Raw genomic sequence first — 24551 nt, 5'->3', positions numbered from 1 at the left:
TAATCGGAGGAAACAAGCACTCGGGAGTGTGTGGAATTTTGTGTTACAGACGCTCGTTGGTTGGGACATTTGATGGGTGGTTAGGTAAGATCCAGGAGACTTTGCCCTGCAACTCGCTTACACCTAAAATTCTGCGATCTTTCAAGCCACATAATTGGGTTTTGCTCAGATTTCCTGTGTATTTTGGTGAAAATGGGAAAAGTGATTCCAGGTCCTTAGATGACATGCACATCTAAATATTAATATTATATGGTTTCTGCCACAATTTCTACCATAAAGAGCTATGTATAGAATTTTATTAGGAGGTGGGCACGGCTGATAAAATCTTGGAGAACCGTGTTGGATTGGTTCCTAAACCATGTCCTGCCTTCACAGAACTTTACCAAGAGTGGGACCAGAATTGGACAATCTGCCTACCCCAAGAAGGCGAGCATCCAGTACCATGCCATCAGCATTTTACCAAAGGTGAGTCGACACTTTGGCCTGATTAGAAGGCTCCACTGACCACGTAACTGGTTTAGGGCCAATCGCACAGAAATGAGTGAATGGGTAGTGTGAGGGGTCCTGGGAGCAGGACCCCTGGGGCAATATGGAACAGGAAGCTGAAGAGTAAAGACCTTGTGTAGTGTTCTATGCCTGTTAGCTAATCGTCTTTGCGCTGCATCAATAAATTACTACGGGATGCCTCCAGTATATGTCTCGAGCCACCACAGAGGCGACCAGCTAAATGGAGGTTGACTCCCAGCGGCAGTCTGAGGTGGGGTTGGGATTTTTAAGCATTTGGGGGCTACAGGCAGTGAGGGGGCCCTAAAATTGAAAAAGAAATACTTGTTGCCGACATGTTGTAGGCTGCACGGTCATTACCAGCCTCAGTGGTGGCCACCGTTCATGGTGATGTGGCTGACTTTGATGTGGCTGCCCTCGGATGGACAGCTGGCCTGAGAGAGCACACATGGCCTAGGTTTAACATAACTGCTGAAAGATGGCATCTTTGGCACTGTGGAATTCCTTCAGTGTTACACTAGAGTGTCAGCCTAGATTTCTGTGTCCAAATCTCTGGAGTTGCACTTGAACCGTCAGTCTTTTGATACTGGGGTGAGAATGTCTAAAACATGACTCATTTAATTAGATCTTCTTTGTGATTATTTCTGCAGCCATTCTGAGCTGAGATAATATATTTCCATATCTCTGCAAATACTGCTCCATATCTGGCTTCCAATAATCACTCTTTAATTTTCCCCTTCATCCCTCGCTATCACAAAATGCTTCCCATCACTCAATGCTCACTGAGTGATGATCTGATCCAGGTTGTAAACTCAAGAAATGGAGTCTCTGGGCAAGAACGTGCAACCCAATTTTCCAAGGCAATGTTTTAGCACATCAAGTCAAAACAATGGCCAGAATCTTCCCAAAAAATGTACAGCTGGCTTTTCTTCCCATTTTGAACAACATTCTGTACAATTTCAAAAGGAAGCGTTTTTATATTGCCAACTGGAGGGGCGAGGCCTAGGAAGCCGACAACGCTGGGAATCCCAAGATCGGATCACAATTTAAAAGAAAGCCCCCCCCACGCCCATGGACATTGAAACTTCCCAAGGACATGGGGGACACCCACACCGCAACAGAGATCGAGACCCACCATGGAGAATGTCAAATCCATTTCCACCCCCCATTCAAATGAAGACCCCCTCCCCCACACGCAGAAGGGCATGAATAAGGGGGTACCCCCCCCCCCCTAATGGAGCTCCCCAGAGGGTTCCCTGCAGTGCCCTTTGCAGTGCCCCCTACCAGTGCCAGGAGCAGTGCCAGAGTGCCAGGGGAAATATCCGGCATGTCCCGCATCACCTGGGAACGAAACTTACATGTGAACCCCTGGCATCTTCATCTCAACAGGTTTCCATTTCTGAAAAATGCTGGTTATTTGTGCCGGTGTGGCATTGTGCCAGCTGGATGGGAGCTTACAATGGTGGTGGAAGTAGTGGTGTCAAGCCCACTAGTGTAATGTTAATTCATGCAAATCAGGTTTACACCCTTCCTGAAATTTCATTCTGAGATTTCGACAGCGCAAATCCCGTTTTTGGCCTCTTGTGAGATTTAGCAGCCAATAGGGGATTAGTGCCCATGGTCAATGGGGCTGTTAGATTGCGACCAATTTACCTATATTTTTGGAGATCTAATATTGAAATCGAAGCTATTTATCATGTTCAAATTGCAACCTTTATTCTACATATTGTTGTTTGATTGTTCAGTTTGGCTAGCTCCTGTGAGCAGAAAGGAGGAAAATATTTTTGACAAGTTGGTTATAATTATTTTTTTTTTGTTTTTATAAATTTAGAGTGCCCTATTATTTTTTTTTCCTATTAAGGGGCAATTTAGTGTGGCAAATCCACCTAACCTGCACATCTTAGGGTTGTGGGGGTAAAACCCTCGCAGACACAGGGAGAAGGTGCAAACTCCACACGGACAGTGACCCCGGGCTGGGATTCAAACCCAGGTCCTCAGGGCTGTAGTCCCAGTGCTAACCACTACACCACCGTGCTGCTCTTTTCTTTGTTCAATGTAACTTTACTGCATCTAAAATCTTTGGCATGTTTTATAGATTTTTCTATATAACTGCTAACTAATTTATTCAGTACAATAAATTATTTGTTTTGAAGATTTATTTCAGACTATGCCATTGAGTACAACATTCATTGTTTCACAGGTATTCTTTAGATTTTGGAGTTTATTAACTACCAAAGGTGGCAAATAAGTAAGAGCCGAGGTGTATTTTATTGTTTAATCGAAAATGGATTATACTTTGGCAATCAGTCACAAAAATAGAACTGCAACATTGGTTTATTTAAAGAAACAGCGATTCCCAAGTCTTGCGTTTATCTGAACTGACCCAATAGCCCTCTCGCTCTTGTTTGCCAAAGGAGATTTACAGGCAGCAATCGTTAGACCTTTTAGGTTCCTGGATCATGGAAGAGAAAAATAAATATGTATTATGAAACTAGCCAAATTCAGAGATTTCAAACATATTTGATCAAGGTGTTTTATTTTGGGGTTTTTTCAATATCCCACATTGAAAATTAACCTTCACTAGAGTCGGGTTGATTCTGTTCATCTGCGATTTGTATTGTGGTTATCAATTGCATTGCTGTACTGAAATAAGGAAATTAAACAGTAACAGGCAAATTGGAGCAGAATGTATTTTCTCCCACTGGAGTTTCCAGTCTACTCCGCAAATACAATTGAATAGTGCTTTACTTCATGGGTTTCAAATGCCTAATTTATCTGGGCTGTCCTTCTTTGCCCAGAATCATCAGACCCCAAGTGTACGGCCACCAGTCACAAGATTGCTGAAATTCCTTGCTCCAGGTTTACATAACCAGGGTTTCCCTGGCAGAGATTAACAGGAGTATTAGGCTCAGTAAAGCTGCAGGCCCCTCAGCTCCGTGTCTGCTCAGATGTGTGGGACCTTATGGCTGCCGAGAGAAATGTAGCCCCAAAAAAACAACAGGAACCTGGGGTGTGTGACGTTAATTTCAACTCTAGACCTTCTTTGGCCTGTCTCCAGGAATTCTGTGGAGCTTCCGAACGCTCCTTGGGAGGAAGGCCATTTCTGACATATGCGTCTAAAATATAACACAAATAAATGTATTCCCAAGTGCCCCTTTAATTATGGGAAAACTTTCATTCAAGTTTCCACAGATAATTTGTAGATCTACTAAGTGTTCTCTCTCATCAGCAGTGAGAATAATATGTACTAAGAATTCCAGATAATGCAAATTAAATCACTTGAAAATGAAACAAAAGGGGGACAATGCTCACTACTATCTCTGCTGAGTGAGAATGGGGTGGCAGTGTTCCAGAAATGGTTGTGCTGAATTCATCAACTCACTTTTGCTCCTAATGTGAGAGCCAACAGCTTCAGACAGCCCTGGAAATTGGAGGCCACAGCATCTGCCTGTTTCAAACATGGCGCATTAAGGCGTGCAAACCAGAGTCCTCTGACAAATGAAATGAATGAATGAAAATCGCTTATTGTCACGAGTAGGCTTCAAAAATGAAGTTACTGTGAAAAGCCCCTAGTCACCACATTCCGGCGCCTGTTCGGGGAGGCTGTTACGGGAATCGAACCGTGCTGCTGGCCTGCTTGGTCTGCTTTCAAAGCCAGCAATTTAGCGTTGTGCTAAACAGCCCCTGCCCCCAGTGAGGCTGGTAGTGGTGGTAGGACCCCAATACAATTTTCAGAGCCAACAAGCAGAAGTGTGTTGCACACACTCTGCCCTTTGATACCATGCCTGGTGTGCCCTTTGAAGGAATAGACGGGGTCTAGTAGCTTACAGAATCACCAGAGATAGGGATTTAAAAAAAGGTTTTACTGAGGTCAGGGAGGAGCATGAATAAAGCTTTTCAATTTTTACGTGACTTACTTTACCATAAACATTCATTAGTTGGAACTGACAAGAACAGGTCTCTTGCAATCGTTGCATTAAAAAAATAAACCGAAGGATGAGTTACCTGGCATGCATGAAATTCCAGATATAATGCTGAGATACCTCCACCTCAGCCCTGAGCAAAGTTTAATCGGAGGAAACAAGCACTCGGGAGTGTGTGGAATTTTGTGTTACAGACGCTCGTTGGTTGGGACATTTGATGGGTGGTTAGATAAGATCCAGGAGACTTTGCCCTCCAACTCGCTTACACCTAAAATTCTGCGATCTTTCAAGCCACATAATTGGGTTTTGCTCAAATTTCCTGTGTATTTTGGTGAAAATGGGAAAAGTGATTCCAGGTCCTTAGATGACATGCATATCTAAATATTAATATTATATGGTTTCTGCCACAATTTCTACCATAAAGAGCTATGTATAGAATTTTATTAGGAGGTGGGCACGGCTGATAAAATCTTGGAGAACCGTGTTGGATTGGTTCCTAAACCATGTCCTGCCTTCACAGAACTTTACCAAGAGTGGGACCAGAATTGGACAATCTGCCTACCCCAAGAAGGCGAGCATCCAGTACCATGCCATCAGCATTTTACCAAAGGTGAGTCGACATTTTGGCCTGATTAGAAGGCGCCACTGACCACGTAACTGGTTTAGGGCCAATCGCACAGAAATGAGTGAATGGGTAGTGTGAGGGGTCCTGGGAGCAGGGCCCCTGGGGCAATATGGAACAGGGAGCTGAAGAGTAAAGACCTTGTGTAGTGTTCTATGCCTGTTAGCTAATCGTCTTTGCGCTGCATCAATAAATTACTACGGGATGCCTCCAGTATATGTCTCGAGCCACCACAGAGGCGACCAGCTAAATGGAGGTTGACTCCCAGCGGCAGTCTGAGGTGGGGTTGGGATTTTTAAGCATTCGGGGGCTACAGGCAGTGAGGGGGCCCTAGAATTGAAAAAGAAATACTTTCTTGCCGACATGTTGTAGGCTGCACGGTCATTACCAGCCTCAGTGGTGGCCACCGTTCCTGGTGATGTGGCTGACTTTGGTGTGGCTGCCCTCGGATGGACAGCTGGCCTGAGAGAGCACACATGGCCTAGGTTTAACATAACTGCTGAAAGATGGCATCTTTGGCACTGTGGAATTCCTTCAGTGTTACACTGCAGTGTCAGCCTAGATTTCTGTGTCCAAATCTCTGGAGTTGCACTTGAACCTTCAGTCTTTTGATACTGGGGTGAGAATGTCTAAAACATGACTCATTTAATTAGATCTTCTTTGTGATTATTTCTGCAGCCATTCTGAGCTGAGATAATATATTTCCATATCTCTGCAAATACTGCTCCATATCTGGCTTCCAATAATCACTCTTTAATTTTCCCCTTCATCCCTCGCTATCACAAAATGCTTCCCATCACTCAATGCTCACTGAGTGATGATCTGATCCAGGTTGTAAACTCAAGAAATGGAGTCTCTGGGCAAGAACGTGCAACCCAATTTTCCAAGGCAATGTTTTAGCACATCAAGTCAAAACAATGGCCAGAATCTCCCCAAAAAATGTACAGCTGGCTTTTCTTGCCATTTTGAACAACATTCTGTACAATTTCAAAAGGAAGCGTTTTTATATTGCCAACTGGAGGGGCGAGGCCTAGGAAGCCGACAACGCTGGGAATCCCAAGATCGGATCACAATTTAAAAGAAAGCCCCCCCCCACGCCCATGGACATTGAAACTTCCCAAGGACATGGGGGACACCCACACCGCAACAGAGATCGAGACCCACCATGGAGAATGTCAAATCCATTTCCACCCCCCATTCAAATGAAGACCCCCTCCCCCACACGCAGAAGGGCATGAATAAGGGGGTACCCCCCCCCCCCCCCCTAATGGAGCTCCCCAGAGGGTTCCCTGCAGTGCCCTTTGTAGTGCCCCCTACCAGTGCCAGGAGCAGTGCCAGAGTGCCAGGGGAAATATCCGGCATGTCCCGCATCACCTGGGGACGAAACTTACATGTGAACCCCTGGCATCTTCATCTCAACAGGTTTCCATTTCTGAAAAATGCTGGTTATTCGTGCCGGTGTGGCATTGTGCCAGCTGGATGGGAACTTACAATGGTGGTGGAAGTAGTGGTGTCAAGCCCACTAGTGTAATGTTAATTCATGCAAATCAGGTTTACACCCTTCCTGAAATTTCATTCTGAGATTTCGACAGCGCAAATCCCGTTTTTGGCCTCTTGTGAGATTTAGCAGCCAATAGGGGATTAGTGCCCATGGTCAATGAGGCTGTTAGATTGCGACCAATTTACCTATATTTTTGGAGATCTAATATTGAAATCGAAGCTATTTATCATGTTCAAATTGCAACCTTTATTCTACATATTGTTGTTTGATTGTTCAGTTTGGCTAGCTCCTGTGAGCAGAAAGGAGGAAAATATTTTTGACAAGTTGGTTAAAATTATTTTTTTTTTCTTTTTATAAATTTAGAGTGCCCTATTATTTTTTTTTCCTATTAAGGGGCAATTTAGTGTGGCAAATCCACCTAACCTGCACATCTTAGGGTTGTGGGGGTAAAACCCTCGCAGACACAGGGAGAAGGTGCAAACTCCACACGGACAGTGACCCTGGGCCGGGATTCAAACCCAGGGTTTCAAATTCGTTGTGCTGACCACGTAACTGGTTTAGGGCCAATCGCACAGAAACGAGTGAATGGGTAGTGTGAGGGGTCCTGGGAGCAGGACCCCTAGTGCAATATGGAACAGGGAGCTGAAGAGTAAAGACCTTGTGTAGTTAATTGACTGCTGCCTGTGAAGTCCAAAGGGAAGGTCTGCCAGCTTCTATGTGTGCCAGTGATACCCACTTCCTGTCAATGTCAGGCCGTCCAATTGATGGGAAAAATTATGGCCTTTTTCTTATATTTACATTTTGGTGCAAAATGTATACCAACATTTTGCAGTATCTCTCTCCTTATTTTTGGACTCATTTCATCACCTACCATTCTCTTGCTGAAGGAGATGGCAGACAACCTGCCTGCCATGGTTTCGTGAGTATTCATCTGTAAGAGTCCACCAGGAGGTGTATGAGAGTGACTGCAGGAGATTAGCTAGGACTTCTCGTGCTTCCCTGACATCCTGTCTACAGTCAGGTAATCCATAAAAGGGAAATCTGAATCAATTTACGCAAGCATATTAGACTGCTTCTGATTAAAACTCTCTGTATTCAGTGTTTGAAAGTTTGTTTTTCCTTAATACCAAATACTAGTTAAGAAATCTTGTTTTTGTTCATGTAAAAGCAGATTATGCAGCTCCTTAGCATTGTGCATTCTGGAATTGGTCAATACAATTGTGGTAGTATGACTAGGGAGATCATATTACCTTAGAACCAAGCTGCCATTGGTACAGCAGTCCCGCTGCCCATTGGCCCAGGCATGTCATGTGCCTCTCTGCCAATTGGCTGTGGCTAGTCATGTGACTCCCCGCCAATTGGCCGAGAGGATGGTAGCTCTGCCTACAAGGTGGGGTATAAAAGCTCGTACGAGCTGGCAGTCGGCCTTTCCTTGTACGACCACTGCCGAGCTCACATCTAGCTTATTAAAGCCTGATATTTGGATCCTCTCTACGACTCGTGTCCGATTGATGGTACATCAAAAATATCTTGAAGGAAACCTTGAAATGGATTTTATAAAATTCAGAAATATTTTATTTTAACAGCTTTGGGATTACATAAATGCGCTGGTCTGCAGCAGAATCCCTTTTCCTTTTCTTTCCGTCTTGGAAACTGCATTTCTATTCTTTGCACAATCCTTTTTAATCCTTAATGGTAATCATCCCTGTCCATCACAAAAATGTTTCCTTTCTCCTCCATTGTCTGTCACCTCTTCTGACTTCACTTTCAGTTTCTGTTTTCCAACCTCTGCTTTAGCTGCGTTTAACAGTTGCTGTGCACTTTCTTGTGTTTCTGACCACAATCCAAACTCCTCCGCAAGACCTCCCAGCCTCACACAAATCCTTCCTTCTTGTTTGGAGCTTAGGCAATCCAGTGCTGACCTTTACACCCAAGTGTCTTTGCTCATCTCTAATGTCACTGCTGCAGTAAAGACTTCATGGGGTCCTAAAGGATTTTCCATGTGACTAAAACTCAGAGGAGCACATAAGTCCTCCTCACAGTTAATTACTGTTAGCTGATTAGAAGTGCTAAATATTTGATCTGCATCTGTGAAGACTTTACTCACATTAATACGGTAATTTGCATACCGCTGTTGTGGGAAGACAGGCAGATAATTTGATCGAGCATTGACCAAAATTATACTATAAAATATTTTTCCTTGAATGAGATTCCTTTTATAAAGCTAACTTAATCAGTTGTGCATAGTGTATGTAATTTGAATTATTTTCCATATCAAAAATATTTTGGACTGTTAATTTGAGACCATGGCTGTTCAAGACCAAATGGATTCAGAGAGGAATTTTGCCTGCTGGAGATGCTGATGGGTGGGAAAGTCAGTGTGATTCCTGCTAGGCAGTGAGGCAACTGAACATAAGTCATCTTCTTCTGGTCAGCTCACTAATTATGCCTTTGCAAGGAGCTCTGCAAATCTTGTGACAGGGCAGGCAGGAAATCTTCCCCCTCCCCCCTGCTGTCACCTTGTGGGGGCGAAGGTCCTGGCCCCATGTTTAAAAGGCATGTGACAGATGCCCTCCCCTGTCCAGCCTTCACTCCACACTTCCATCCCACCTGACCCCTCCCCCCACACCAACCTTCACACGGCGTTTGCTACTGGCAGTCAAGTGAAGTTAGTCAAAGTCCCAAGGAGGCAAAAGCAACATATACTGACCTCAAGGACATGGAAGAGGTGAAGATCTAACACGCAGTCATAAAACTAAACATTCTAAATTCTCGCTGGCAGGGTACTTCATTTGGGAGGCAGACTCAATACCGGTGAAGTGGCCTTTAATTGGTATGCATGAGATGCTAATGAATGCAGACGGGATTCCCGAGATTGTTCTTCAGGAAACTTGACCTGCCTTTAACCCGCCATCGAAGTTGGGAGAACAAAATTCCAAAATAATTCTCCGCTGGCGGGAAACTGTTTTTTTCAATCACTCCAAATTAAGTGCCATTGCTTGCTACGATTTCCTCCACTGGCAAGAGCAGAAAACACCATCCATGGTCTTTTTAAGAACAGACCTCAACTTCATGTGATGTGACATATTCCAATGCTTGCAAGGCAGCAATGCAACATTAAACGTTTTAGGCTTGAAAATATAACTGACCATTATTTTATTTACCGTTCATTACATGATCACAGAATTGGTAAGCCAAAAGGAGGCCATTCGGCCCATCACGTCTGCACCGGCTTTCTCAAGGAGCATTCTACCTCGTCCTACTTTCCTGCTTTGTCCCCCTAACCTTCAACATTCTTTCCTTCCTGATAGCAATCCAATTCTTGTTTGAATAACTCAATCAAACTTGCCTCCACCACCATCTCAGGAAGTTCATTCCAGACTCCAACCACCCTCTGAATGAAAACATTTTTCCACACGTCATTCCTACTCTTTTTGCCTATTATTTTGAGTCTGAGCACTTAGGTTCTTGAAGTACTCTTGAGAGGCAACAGTTTCTCACTATTTACCCTGTCCAAACCCCTCAGTATCTTGAATATCTTTATGAAGTCTCCTCTCAGTCTTTTTTTGTGCAAGGAATACACACCCAACCTCTCCAATCTATCATCAAATCTACAGTTGTTTATCCCTTGAATTACTGTCAATAATTAAATTGTCAATTTTTTATATAGAAAAAAATCCAACGACTCAACTGTTGGATTGTAATTCTCATCAGAACTGCATAAATTCCTGAACTACCTTCCTGACAGTTACACCCAGCCCATTTAGATCCAGAGAGTTCCACAATTCCACAAAATATATCTCTTGCATTTATTGCCCCCAGAATTAGTGGAATAACTTATACTTGCTTCATGGTTTCTAATAGATGTATTTTTTTCCTTCTCGCTACACTATTGCTAAAGTAAATTCCCTTAATATAATGTAATGGCAGCATTTGCTATTGCTGGGACATTTAGTCGGATTCTAAATTCATCAGTTCATTTTCCACTAATTATTGAAACTTACTGCCCGCTAAAAGATCAGTGCAGTGGCATGTCTTTTCTTTAGCTGTGGCATGCTTCATCAAAAGATAAGGTAAATGCTTAACTACCACTCTGTGAATACACAAGAGGCAACCAGTGACAAAACACTTGGATTTATTTAAAACATGTCGAAATTACTTCTCTGCATTCCGAGCTGAAACCCTGCAGCCAAAATGATGGCACCAGAGACCGTTCAGTTACTGCCAAACAAATAATAGAAGTATTGACTGTTGTTTTTGTTGTTCCTACTGTACTGTCTAAAGAAAGCTAAGTTATCATAATTAACACATGTTAATTGAGGTTATGTTTATTGGTAATTAGATTTTGGGAGCAATTTTAATTCCTGTTTATCTTGACCGCATAGGCATTTGACCTCTAGTAAACAGCATACGAAGATTCTTATTCTGCAGAATATTTTTTCCATCAACTGTATGAAGGGGTTACTTTGCCAATTTGCTGTCATACATTGGCTGCTTCAGCGCTTGTGGTTTTTCTATTGAGGGCAGCGAGAAAGGCTCTGGTTTGCAGCAGCCTTTAATGTGGAAGAACCTTTGCACTAATGAGTGGTTTGTCTAGTGTTCTTAACCTTATCAGCAGCGCCTGAAGTGATAAAGGCCTCACCATTATGTGCTGAAAGATGTTGATAATTCTCAATCTCGATATAGGAAGAGAGCTTTTTGCCACCATTCAGAATACATGGTTAAACTAAGCAAGACTGCTCGCAATTACTATGCCAGTCTCTGTTCTATGAAGTGGACAGCTACAGGCAATACAGAGAAGTAGGCAGGCGGGGGCCTCTTGTCACGACAAGAATTATTGCTTGGTGCCTAACAGAATAAGGGCCACTTACAGTGTCACGACTTCTGTCCTGAAAAATGGAAAAATCTAAGAATTGACAGGAAAGAAAGGAATGACTCTTCTGGTGTCTCACAGCTAATAATGGCCACATGAAGTAGACTTGAATGTTGGAATGTGGAGTGAAGGAGTTTGCACCTCTTCTTGAAGGAGGAAAATAAAGTGGTCAAGATATCAGGGCATTCCGAGTGCGGGCCTCAACAGGGTTATAGAATGAGGAACAGTGGACATCATTGTCCCTCTGCGGCAGAGGCAGATCCAAAGGCAGCAATAAAAATGATCAGCTGAATGGTTAAAGATGGCCGAGTGTTTGAAGAGATGAAGATGTAATTTTGTCCCAGGTCCCAGAGGATCTGAATTAAATATGACTACAGGGCTTAATCAAATAGCTAGTCACCAAACAACAGCCGAGGCTGCATTTTTTATTCCTAGCATGTTTTCTTCAGTTACATTACTTATGCAGAGGTTTGTCAGCAGTGTGCATTATTAGCGCTTTAGAGATAAAACTTTAAGTGTGCTCCCAATTAGCACAACAGTGACCATGTACAGTGCCTGTGCTTAATGCCTGCTCTGAGAGAGAAGCTAGTTATGAAGGTCTGAGAAAATGAAACAGCGTAAGCACTCATTTTGAGTGGAGAGACAGCTCCTATTAACATTTAACAGCATTTGTGCAACTCTGTGCGGAGGTTATGATGCAAATGAGGAAGAATTAAAAGTGGCCAGGGGTTTGTCATTGATGGATTGCAGTCTGCCGGTGTTCACACTTCTGTTGTGTCCATCATAAGCGATTACTGTGTAATTAAACCTTATTTCTCTACTCTCCAGTGCATAATTACTTTGTGAATGTAACCATCATCTAAAAGCTACCAAAATGCTTTAGCATTTAGTCTTGCAGTCATTTCTACCCAGTGTCAGATATAGCCATCAGACAGTGCAAAGGAACTGTCACTTTTAATAAGAGGCAAAAAATTAAATGAAACAGTATGCTTATTACAGAAAAATTAGGCTTTCAAGTGGTAGAGTCCTTTTGTAATTTGCATAATTTATTCTTTTTTGCAGCAGCAAGCTTCGGGCAATTTTCCTCACATTTAAATAGATCGCACATTTAAGGCTACTTAAGTAAAATTATCACTTTGCATATTTTAATTGTTGAGAAGAAAGTGAATAGAAAGGTCTGCGGCACGGACTTTTGAGTCGGTCAGATGAACGGCTGTCTGATTTCTGAGCTCAGCGCTGTTTCACGACAGATAACCCTGCAGTTCACAGACATCCACATGCATTTCATCAGCATGCAAATACAGCTTGAAGGAGTGTAACAAGTGGATCTTTGATATTTACAAACTAGCCACTAATAACCAGAATGTAATTTGCCTGACACAAGCATAGATTCTGTTATCTCAGCTCTGTGGACGCCCATAGGTGCTTTCATTTTTAGATTGCACCTTCCCATGAATGCTGTGGCTGACTGAAAGTAATACTGTGTGTGTGTGTTTGTGTGTACGTACATTTTACGAGAATTCCTTACAGCTAAGTATGCTGCTTGTGAGCATGGCCTGAAGGCCAGAAATTCCAGGCCACAGAGGCTGATAGCAGCCTGTTTTCAGCTAGGACTAAGGAGCAGGAAGTGTTGAGGTTCTGGAAAGGGAGCAGAGGAAAAATACGTGGCTTCTCATCAGCAGGACAGGAAAAGAAATACAGATGTCTCTGATTTTGATGATAACATAGCAGTCAACGTTGTGAAGTCAATAATGTGCCCTTCCAACAAAGCTGGAAATGACTAACTTGAGTTTGCATAAAATTGTTTGATGATTGGAAACGCACCAATAAATACTGGAGTATGCAAACAGTTTTTGGTGTAGGTTTTTGTAACTGTGAGACAAGCTGTTGGGCAGTTCAAAAAAAACTGCAGCAAATCATTAATTAATTACAATTTAATGAACCTGAAACAGCTACTGAAAGAACCTTCAGAAGTTTATCAAAAATAAAGTGCGACTGAATGCATGTTAATGGTTGAGCCCAAGCTAAAGACTCAATTGTGTTGTCTTAGTAATGTCATACGCTGATGTGTGTCCTCACACCAGAACTTAATTACCCCATTAATACAACCAGATCTAGATCTAACAATGTATATCTGTTTTATTATAAATTGAGTTTTAAGTTAAGAAAATGCTCTCTGAAGACTGGACGACTTTTTTTTTTCATTTCTCAGCAGCAAGGCTGTTTTCCCATTGCGCTGCAGATTGAATTATGCTTGGAAGAGTTCAATTCTCTATTATACGTAATAAGTATTCTGGGGTGTAAATTCAGATTTCCAGAGGATTTGACTTGGGAAGGAATGGGATCATAAAATGAAGGTATTTGTGAAGCCAAATCTCAAAACGCAAATGCTGATTCCATCGGCCAGCAGAGCAGTCTCCCTGATTCACCAGGGAATATAGACACATACTCACCTCTACTCTGGCAGGGATCAGATGCAGACACATTCCCCCCTCCCCCAAGCTGATCAGCATTCCAATGTCACCAGGGAACATGGATGCATGCTTGCCACTAAATTTCCAGGGATTGAATGCACACTAGATGTCCTGGGAAAACTTATGTATTTTTGTCACTAGATTTTCAAGAATTAAGTACTCTCCTGTATACTCGTTGCCCTTGAAAAAAAGACTTATGCTTTTGATTGAAAGACTAAAACCACCCACTATTTCACTGGGCTAAAAAAAGCCACTATTAGTGGGAATAAACATTTATTTATATAAAAAAAGAATAAGATCTAACTTTGGTGCATTGGTTCTGGACATGAAATAACAGCTGCTCATCCATCATTTGTCCCGCCAAGTGGGAATCTAATGGTTGGACTCACCGGAGGATGTCCATCTGTACATGTGCCATACCATTTATTAAAGGGACCAGGCTAACTAAACCCAAATTAACTGAGCATATGGGTCATTTTAGGGTTCACATTTGGTTCAGTTCTCATCCATGTAAAAGTAAGTTTCAGATCACATAAAATAGGGTTCGAAAGCTACTGTATCGTCTGCCAATAGCAATTCGTGGATGCGGTAAATACACAAACAAGTGAACACTTCTCCTTTAGAAATAAACGTGACGTTAAATGACAGAAGCTACACAAAAATGACCTGGAGAAATGTGAACCTTTGGTTATATTTCAAAATAGTGGGGAAAGGTATCAGTCCTCCAAAGGGTCAACTTTTCTTTTCATTTTCATTGCATTACTGCTTTTTGTGTGTGTGAAGTAAATAGAAATCCACAACCTCTCATAGTCAGAATTTTATTTGAGGTATGCTTGTTCTTTTCTGTTTCCATATTTAGTAGCATAGCCATATACAACAAATTGTACAATAGAGAAAACTTTTCATAAAAATATCTGCCTTGAACCACAAATTTCCTTTTAATGGTAACTACTTAAACTAGTTATTCTATATGAAAATTTACTCCAATAATTTCCCTGTGGTAGCAAGTAATTATGAAAAGAAAGATTCTATGTGGCTAGATAATATAATAGGATTCAGCACTGAATTTCCAGACTACAGTGCCTTACTACTTCCTAGGACTGAGATGCAGAGGTTTACAATGATACTGCACCAATGAGGACAAAATGCATTGCAACAATTTCAGGAACTCAGTCGAGACCTCCAATTTAATTGTAAAGCAGTTTCCAATGCACATACATTCAACCATATAATGATCCCATCACTTCAGCAACTGAAAAAACAGTTTAAACCAGAAATGTTTCATTTACACAAATAATGTTCACAAATGATGCGAATTTATTAATTGATCTTTTTCTTAATTAATGATATTGTGCAGCCTAAAAGATGGGAAAGTCTTTACACAGTGCAGTAAAGACAAATTTGGTTTCAGCAGATACAAAATAATATATGCATATATTTTAAAACCTGCTGAAAATATTTATATTTTGTGATACTGTATAGGACTTTTATGTCTATAGAAGTCATTTTTAATGTTAATTTATAGATCAAGTTTTCTTTAATGTTTAGTACAATCCTTAATTATTGTTAATTTGATGGGCCAGAATTAAATATGACATACAAATTATTTGTATGAGACACAAAACGGCATATACAGTAACAAACAACCTACAGAAATGGTCTGGTCATGAGTAACATTTTCCAGTCCAACAATATCACCAGTAGGTGTGCATTATCTACACGGCCACACTTTCCTAATGCTTCTATCATTTAAGTTGATAATACTGTTCAGTGTAATGACAGTCTTTCTGAGGTAGACTGTTCCAAGTTCAAGGACAAGTCTTTTATTTTACAAATGCATGACATTCAAAAAGGACATAAAATAATAAATACTACATGTACAATATGTAGCAATGAGGTAGAAATGGTTACAAAGAATGCAACAATGTTTGAATTTACAACAGATGTAAAGATAAAAGAAAATTCTGAGTGGCTAAACTGCAAATAATTTTTAAGCTCTTTCACAATAGTAGCTTTATGATGTTAAAACAGGGATGATTGTGCTCAAAACACTTCAGTAGGACCATTTTAAATGCTGAACATTCTGTTCTATCAGCATGGCTGACCCAAACTGCCTACATTGTGGCTATCATAAGGACTCAGATGTGCCATCCCTCCATTTTAAATTGAACTGCCTTTAACAATGCTGTGTATTGTGCTACACTACTAGTGTTACATTTAAGAACAGGGAAGAATTTAGAATGACAGGCAATGACTGTGTGCTGTAACAGAAACAGCTGATTAGGATTGGGGAAGGAGGTAGAATGTGCCATTGTAATTAAATGCTGCCTATCTCTGTGCTATAAGGTGTTTGTGTAAAATTTAACAATGACTCAAAAACATAATACAGACTTTCGTTGCCCGACACACTCCAGCATCTCTGGCTGAATGACCTCCAGCACAACATTAAACCTATTTACACTTCAAGAGCATGAGTGCTGACTAAAGAGCTTTCACAAATAAAACTAATTTTGCTTTCTGTTAATTAGTTTAGACGGTCAGAATTTAAATTGTTAGAAATACTGGGCAGTTAAGAAAATTCTGCAAACAAATAAATTCCACCCATGTAAGCTGGTCTTTCTACTGCTCACAAATCGAAATTTAAAAAAAAAATGTTTGAAAAGAGATAAAATATGAAATTTATTTTGGGGCAAAACAAATTATATTTTTCACCAGCAAGCCACAAACTTTGGTTTCCATGTTGCATGCACAACAAATGATAAGTACAGATGTGGAAAACCCATAGTAATTTTATCTTTTTAATAGCTGCAGTCTGACGGCATGCATTGGTTGAAATGCGATGAAATGTTTAAATTTTCAAACCTATTTTGATAGAGCATGGATGCACAATGTCACATTTAGGTGGCACATTAGGGTGGAATGACCCACAGCGCTGATGTCTGTAATTACACTTCACTTCACTCCAAAATAATCCAAGCTAAAGAAAATATTACAACCCATTATTGGTCTTCCAATTGATGGGTTAGCTGGATTATTGAATTAAGTTTCACTTCATCATTTCCAATAAATGCATCAAGATTGAAATAAAAATCTAGTTTGAAAGCAGACACCAAAATTAATGGCTAACCTAAAGACAACAAAAAGGGTCAGCACAGTGCATTGGCAAACTTTAAGAGAAATATTGATTTTAGACTGTAGCTTGTTAAAAAAAACGGTGAGAAGGATACTCTGAAATTCTAATTAAAATGAGCTTTCGCCACAAAAAAATAATGCATGGAGCAGAACCTAACTTCTTTATCTTCTAGTTTGGCGTTTTCAGTGCAGATTTTTTTTTTAAATGCTTTTAAACTTACATTATTTAATGGCAACACAAAGTACCAGTGCTTTGCAACAGTTCTTTAACTGTATAAAATAAAGAATTGGAAAAAAACCAATACATTCAGCAGCGAACGAGACTGTTTTGCTCATGCAGTCACAAGCTTTGGGGCAGCTGCAGCCTAAGCTACTCCTGTTCAGAGACATTACCCAACATCAATCAGCTGTCAAAAACAAAAAGTTGCACATAAAGCATTAAAGGATAAAAAGAAAGACAACACAGGAGGGGTGATAAAAATGCCACACATGCCAGCTAATAGTTGTTCCAGAAAGAACACTCCACAGAATGTATGGCTGAAGAAGGGGAAAATTGTGAAGCTCACTTGAGGGAAAATTAGCAGCTCACAGAAACTTGTTCTGCAGGTTAGCATACCAAAGTGTAATTTGACTTCAAAAAACCCTCTAATAATCTGCTTTCAGAGAGAATATAACAAAACTGAGGTAGAACAGAAAGCAGGACACTCTTCCTCCTTGGGCATATTTATGAGGAATGGTAGTTAAATTAATCCAAAACTGAACACAAAAAGTTTTTTTTCAGTGTACTGAAAATCTTGCACTCATTTTCATGCTCAGCTACTGCTTATCCAGCAGCTAGCCAACTGCCTGCCACATGTAGTAGCTCTGTGACCCATGACCTTCCAACTTTGACATATAATGAACCCTTCCCCACCCCCACCTCAATAACCTAGAAGCTACAACTGTAACCAGTCGGCAGTGGCTTGAAGGTCAACAGTCATAGTTCACAGCTAAGTGTGCCTTTCAGATAGTAGTGAACAACCAAATAAAGAATATGAAAAATTATTTCCCCAAATACTTAATTATTAAAGTGGCTTTCAATTGACATGTGCACCTCCTGACTGGGTACTGCAGCTACTGTAAGATCACAAACATTATTGTCAGTTGCTAAAGTTCACTACGATAAAGAGGAGCTTGGGCTGAATTTACCCCCAAGTTGGAAAGCAATCACTTTCACAATAAGGATTCATCCTTCTGTTTAAGCCTGGAACAGCTAAACAGTGTAAAAGGTTCTGACGGACCACTTCAGAATAAACCTGGATACATTCAAAGTCATCTCCTCGCTATTTTTTTTGAGGTAAACATACAGTAATATTAGTAATGAGAAACCCAGCCTATGACTCTCAGCAGTACATAGTGCTTTCAACACATTCCTTTGAGGTACAAATCACAATCACTTTCCTGAGTATTTGCGGACAGAACATTAAAAGAACTGAACTGCTAAAATTAAGGTCCAGATTATCAATACCCTGCTTTAACTGTTCCCAGGTGATACTGCAGAACAGACAGGATTGAGGAATACTGTTGTCCTAAGAATGGCAAAAGCTGGCTAGCCACCTCCTATTACAACCGTTCATTTCTCAATAAACATTTAGTTCAAAACTGTTTAAAGTTAAAGCTCTTGTATTAGCACATGCCACCTACTGAATTGTGAGGCAAACAAAAAAATAAAGCACCACTTCAGGCACTTGACAGCAACTGAATCTCAAGAACAGCAGAATGGAATCAACACAGAGGGTTCCTGTCCTTTGAAAACAACCCACTTTTCTCTGCACCTTGGTGAGCGTCGTCTTGTTTGAGCAGAACTAAGCATCAACGTAAGCTTTTCCATATACAGCTTACATTTGAGTAGCTCTGACATTTTGCGCTCTTCCTTCAAGTTTACCCTGACTCTCAGTCATATGCCAAGGTCACTGTTGTCTCCTTAGTACCTTTTTCAACTGTAATACTACTGAAAAAGGGGTTTCTAATCCCTATGTAGCACATTACTGTGACCAATGATCACTGCGTATTCACAGGCTTATCATTGGCTGCAGCCAAACATTTTGTTCCATTCAACATACACGTCCAGCTCTTTCTGGGAAATGCTCGGCTGGATCTTGCAAAAAGCATTGTCGAAGTCCTGGTAAGTGATTGGCCTTAACTGATTAGGCATGATGGTTGAAAGGTCTGTGCCCTGCATGGCATGGAGAGGGCCTACCATTGCTTCCTGACACAGTCGAACTACATCCAAGCCAGAGAAGCTCTCAGTACGCTGCACAATCAGTGCGATCTCCTTGTCACTGAGGCAGTAGTTGTGCTGTGAGAGCAAGTGTATTACCATCTGGTGCCTTGCTGTACTGTCAGGTAATGGGATTAAAAGTCGTTTCATAAAGTATCTGCGGCCAGCTTCATCTATTTCTTCTGGTTTATTGGTGGCACAAATTACCACAACCTGATCCTCCACAGAGGTCACTGAAGTGTCCAGCTGCATGAGGAGCTCAGTTTTAATACGACTGATGGGACTGGGTTCTTCGTTCACTTGTGACGAAAGAAGCAAATCAACTTCACTGATGAAAATGACCGAGGGCTGACGACAGCGTGCCACAAGGAAAGAAGCCTGAATGATTTTGTCCCCTTCCCCCAACCACTTTGAAATAAGTGCTGAGCCATTGATTCTGAAGAAGGTGGCACCCAGTTGACTAGCTATGCACCTGCCCAATAGGGTTTTGCCTGTTCCTTGAGGACCAAAGAAAAGGATGCTTCTAGGTAGAGCACTGAGTCCGGTGAAAACATCAGGCCTCAGTATGGGCCATAAAACCTCCTCCTTTATAGCTGCCTTGGCCATTTCAAGGCCTGCTATGTCACTCCAGTCTATTGGAGGCCCTTGATTTATAATTTCATTGGTTACAAGTTCTATGAGGTGTGAGTCAGTGTTCTTTAGCTGTTCATCAGCTGGCCGGTTAGATGAGGTAGCTGCACGAATGCCTGGGCCTTGGATTGGATGTGGGAGAAGCTGTCTATGCTCATCACTACGTTCATTCATTACCGGCGAGGTGAATTTGCCAAAAGATTCAGTTGGTCTTGATGGTCCCATGGAATTTTTACTAGCACTGTACGAAGGGGGTGTGAGGGCCCTGTTTGACTGGCTGCTGAATTTTCTTTGTTGATCAGTGACTATCAGTTGCTTTGTTGGTTTAAATGCGAGGGATGCTGACTCAGCACTCCTGTCAAAGCCATTTCCTCTGTTTGAGTTTGAAATGCTATTATCTGGCATTCTGTACATAGGGCTCTGCGCAGTCCGCTGTTGTCCATAACTATAATTTCCATAGCTAGGGTCCATTTCTCCCTGCCCGGCCATGTAGAAAGCTTTCCTTTTCAGGGAATTGGCTGAACTGTTACTAAGTGGTGACGGAACAATTGGTGGCAAGCCATGACTCTGGTAACTGTAACCTGCTACAGTGGTTGGAGGGAGAGGAGTTGGAGCAGCAATGCCTGATGGCAGATAAGCAGAAGGAGGTGGAGCTGCACCAGGACTGTATCCAGGGCCAACAGGAGTCTGTGGGGGGTAGCCAGCTGAAGGATAATTATACACAGTGCCAGTAATGCTGGAGGAGCCGGTACTGTAGCTTGGGACTAAGGAAGGAGGAGGGGGAGGAGGAGGAGGGGGCTGCAGAAGGCCAGAACTGTGCAAAGGTGATGGATGAGGTGATGGAAGTGCTGGGGCTGACTGGCCACTGTAACTTGAATGCAGATAAGAGCCATTGTAAGCTGTGGCATATTCCTGAGATGCACCGACCGGTGGGAGCCCAGAATGCAGGCTACCACAGGTACTGCTGGAATAACTTGGTTCTGGCAGGTTGCTGGCTACTCCAGGAGAGCTCCCTATATTTCCAGAAGCATCTGTCGGTGGAAGGGTAGTGGTCACTCCTGATTTACTCGCAGTAATGACATCCGGAACGCAGCTCATAGGGTACACCCCTTCGGAGTTCACTGAAGATTGCCAAGTCTCGCCCTCATTTTTCCGTCCGTTAACCAGTCCCGGTGGCCCCTCAGAGTAGCTACTTAAGATGGATCGTTCACTGGGGCCTTCCAAAATTCCGGAGTATTTCTCTGCATATTTTTTCAGCAGGTTTGAGGCAGTCAGTGCGGAGATATCATCGTTGGCCCAGGCATACTGATAGGTGCGTTGCAGATGGCCTCTGAACACATCGGCTTTGTGGGCTGGTGAGCGAGTGGTGGAAGAGATGTCAAAGTGCTGTTCCGGCCACTGGCTCAGAGGCTGGGCATGTTCCGGCGTCCACTGCATCTTCAAGCCTGCAAAAGATAATATTTTAATCCATTAAAAACTGACACTTTGAATGCTGGATAACCTATTGTGGCACTGAATGTTTACATGAATTTACACTGTGACTTAATGGAGTTAAGAGACGGCTGACATCTCACCGTCAACAATAATACCTCGCTAAGTATTTGAATTTTTATTTACCTTAAATCTTATTTACTTAAGCTGAAGCTTAATAATCACATTTCTGCATGCACAGCAAACCACAAAAGAGGTCTTGCGGTGAAAAACTTCTTTCTGAACACCATTCACCTCGCAATGAAGCCTAAAATCAAGAATGTCCAGTCATGCCATCAGCTTCCATCCCTCACCACAGGCTGGATGATTGGCAGGTACTTGGAGATGAAGGTCAGCAGCACAAGTACACAAACTGCGTGACTGAAACCAAATCCCAATTGAAAAAAAGTTACATCTCTTCAGGAGGGATTTAACAAAGGAATAAAATATTTTTATGGTTACCTTCATCAACTCCTGCCTAGATGGGAAGAATTATGTGACAGAACTAGGGGCTAGTGCACCTTAAATTGCACCTAGTTTTAAATTATTTTATACCTGCGCAGCCTTTACAGTTTATTTTGTGATAAATTTAAACAACAGCACTACAGGTATCTTTAGCTAACGATTCTTGTGTTGTCCAAGTTTAGCGTGATTATTATACAGTAATAAAAACACAAAATCATTTGTGGCAAGTTGCAATACAAGGCTAACATTACATTTGTCCTTTTAATTTATTTTAAAAAACACATTAAGCCATTCCCACAACAGTCTCTGTTCCTGAACAGCAATCAAAGGTACTGCATTTGCTGGTTGCTTTTCAATACAGTTTCCGTTTTCTTTTTAATATAAAATATGAGACACAGCAGACATATCACTTCTAGGATACCTTTCTGATTTTATACTGAACACCTAGTTAGCGTGGTATAATGCACCCTGTGCAGAACAATATGACACAGACATTTCAGGTCATTCTATAATCCAACTCTCATCTGAGTGGTCTGAGACAGTTTCAAATCTGCTTCACAGAGTGCAGCAAAGCAATCTCCCAGGCAGCGCTCCATCGCTTTCATCACACAAAGCCTACAACTCGGCATGAATTACAACTGGCCCTTTTGCTTCTTAGTCCTGTTGTCGAAGCTCTGAAAAAACAAGCGTCACTTGTCTGCCAGTCCTCTTTCTTTAGCAGCCTTCAGGGTACAAAAGGCACTGGGCAGCCTAATCCTGTCGTTCTCACACAAACTCAAAACACTATTTATCAAGCTGAGCAGAGATATTTAAAGTTACATTATATCGGTGGCACTCTGCAGCATGGTATATTTCATTCTCTCCAAATCCTCACAAACATGGGCAGAGACCATCAGAAGCATCAGCTAACTCTGTCCAAGTCTTACCTGAGCATGGTACACATTAGTGTTTTGGTGCAGCTGTATCAACAGGCTCCCTTAATCTCGATCATATTACAAAAAGTGATTTTTCACAAACACTCCAGTGCCCTCTGGCACAGATTCTGTGATAAGGAGGAGGGCCAGTTGAATTGAAGCATCTGTGGCACTGCTCCACTCTGAATTATTACTGTCTTTTTTTTTACAGCTCCCACCCCCTTCCTCATCTCCTCCCCCTCTTTAGCTGTTCACAGCCTGGATGAGGCATCAGATGCGGCTGCTGTAGCCTTGCTCGACTAAACAAATGCAACATACTGTTTGCCTGGTAACAGAACAGCATGTCGATTCCCATCTGACACCCTCTTCGGCATTAGCAAACCATTGCACCAGACACTGGGAACTAATTAACAGGATGATGCTTTGCTAATTGTGTTAATTTACAGGGTTTAATTCAAAGAAAATCACAATATAGTTGGCACCTTTGTCATGGTTCCAACTTCACACTGAAGAAATGTATGAAAATGCAAAGACTGTGAATATGCTCTCTGGCTGAAATGCATGGATCAGTAGGGGGGAAAATAAAAGATTAGCGTTTCTGGGAAGCAGGGTTGAAACAATGTTGAACCCACCCATTAAAGTTGCAGAGAGAAATATCCTGAAAAGGAAGCATTGATATTTAAAATTTTCAACATGACCAATTTCATTTTAATTTTGAAGCTTGAAAATGAACCCCAAATTATTTATTTATCAACTTGTCAGCAATTATATTGTACAATAATTGGTTGCCCGTATTCCTTGGACTTTAATGTGCAGCGGCCATGGGAGGAATCCCCTGAAACAAATGCACAAACAGAATATACAAAACTTCAGTTTCAATTTAGTCAAAATCTCTTGAACTTTCTCTGCAATTAGTACTTGTAATTAAATAATTAGAAACAGTCATAGCTCACTGTTCGCCAGGTTGCCTGACAACATTTACTTTGTGATTCCTGTGGGCCACATCTGCAAATGGATTGTTATTTCATCTTGTGGACTGACAAGACTTCTTTAAGTTTAGTTCTGAATATTTAGCATATTAGCGAATGCCCACTTTGTTGCGTGTCTTGATTTTTATAAATGCGGCTACAGGATTTAGGTGAGCTACTTTTGCTAATAACTGACCAAAATTAAATGTGAAGACACCCCTGCTCTTCTTCTTGAGCTCCCTGCCTGAAAATCAAAATATAGTATGGGGTAAATAAAAGACCCGGAAAGCCGGGTTGAAACAATATCAATCCTAAAGGAAAGTGTTTGGCACTAAATCACATCAAAGCGTCAACATTTCTACTGTGGGTAGGGTGAGCAGGTAGGCCTAAAATCTTCCTCAGCCAGAATGGGGATTGAACCCTGTACTGTTGGCACTAATGTGATTCACACACTAGCTGTCTAACCAACTAAGCTAACTGGCCCCCACCCCACCTAGACCTCAATTTTAATGAAAAATAATGCAACTGGAACTTGCACTGTTCGTCTAATAGATTCTAATTTAAATTCAGGCAGAAGAGCATTCTTTTTAAATCACACTTTCACACCTTGCATTTGCAGATTACATTACATCTTGGAGCAATTACTTAATTTCTATTCCGTTTCATTTGCATAAAGAGTTACCTCCAACAATCACACAAGCCTTTCTCTATAAACGCGTGTTTATAGCAGGTACAGTTGCAATCCCACAACATCAAATGCTAAATGAAATGGAAACAGAAAATTAAAACGAAGCACAATGACTGACTTGAAACTA

The 24551-nt window shown here is 41.5% G+C and overlaps 1 protein-coding gene across 7 annotated transcripts in view; it reads right to left on the bottom strand.

The window, feature by feature from the left end:
- Window positions 1–2765: 2765 nt before the first annotated feature.
- Window positions 2766–24551, bottom strand: part of fign (fidgetin) — a 71657-nt gene continuing 49871 nt past the window's right edge. For 4 of the 7 annotated variants that reach the window (XM_038789688.1, XM_038789685.1, XM_038789684.1 and 1 more), the window contains one exon: window positions 14702–21364. In XM_038789688.1, the coding sequence (XP_038645616.1) occupies window positions 19092–21356 (2265 nt within the window). In that variant the 5' untranslated portion in view covers window positions 21357–21364 and the 3' untranslated portion in view covers window positions 14702–19091. Of the gene's footprint in view, window positions 2957–14701; window positions 21365–21644; window positions 21755–22780; window positions 22936–24551 lie in introns of those variants that run through there. The other 3 variants (XM_038789686.1, XM_038789687.1, XR_005459777.1) reach the window with 3 other exon arrangements.

This window comes from Scyliorhinus canicula, chromosome 2 (genome assembly GCF_902713615.1).
Source record: "Scyliorhinus canicula chromosome 2, sScyCan1.1, whole genome shotgun sequence".
NCBI classification, from domain to species: Eukaryota; Metazoa; Chordata; class Chondrichthyes; order Carcharhiniformes; family Scyliorhinidae; genus Scyliorhinus; species Scyliorhinus canicula.
Note: the sequence above shows the minus strand (reverse complement) of the source record. Positions and strands in the feature narration are given on the sequence as shown.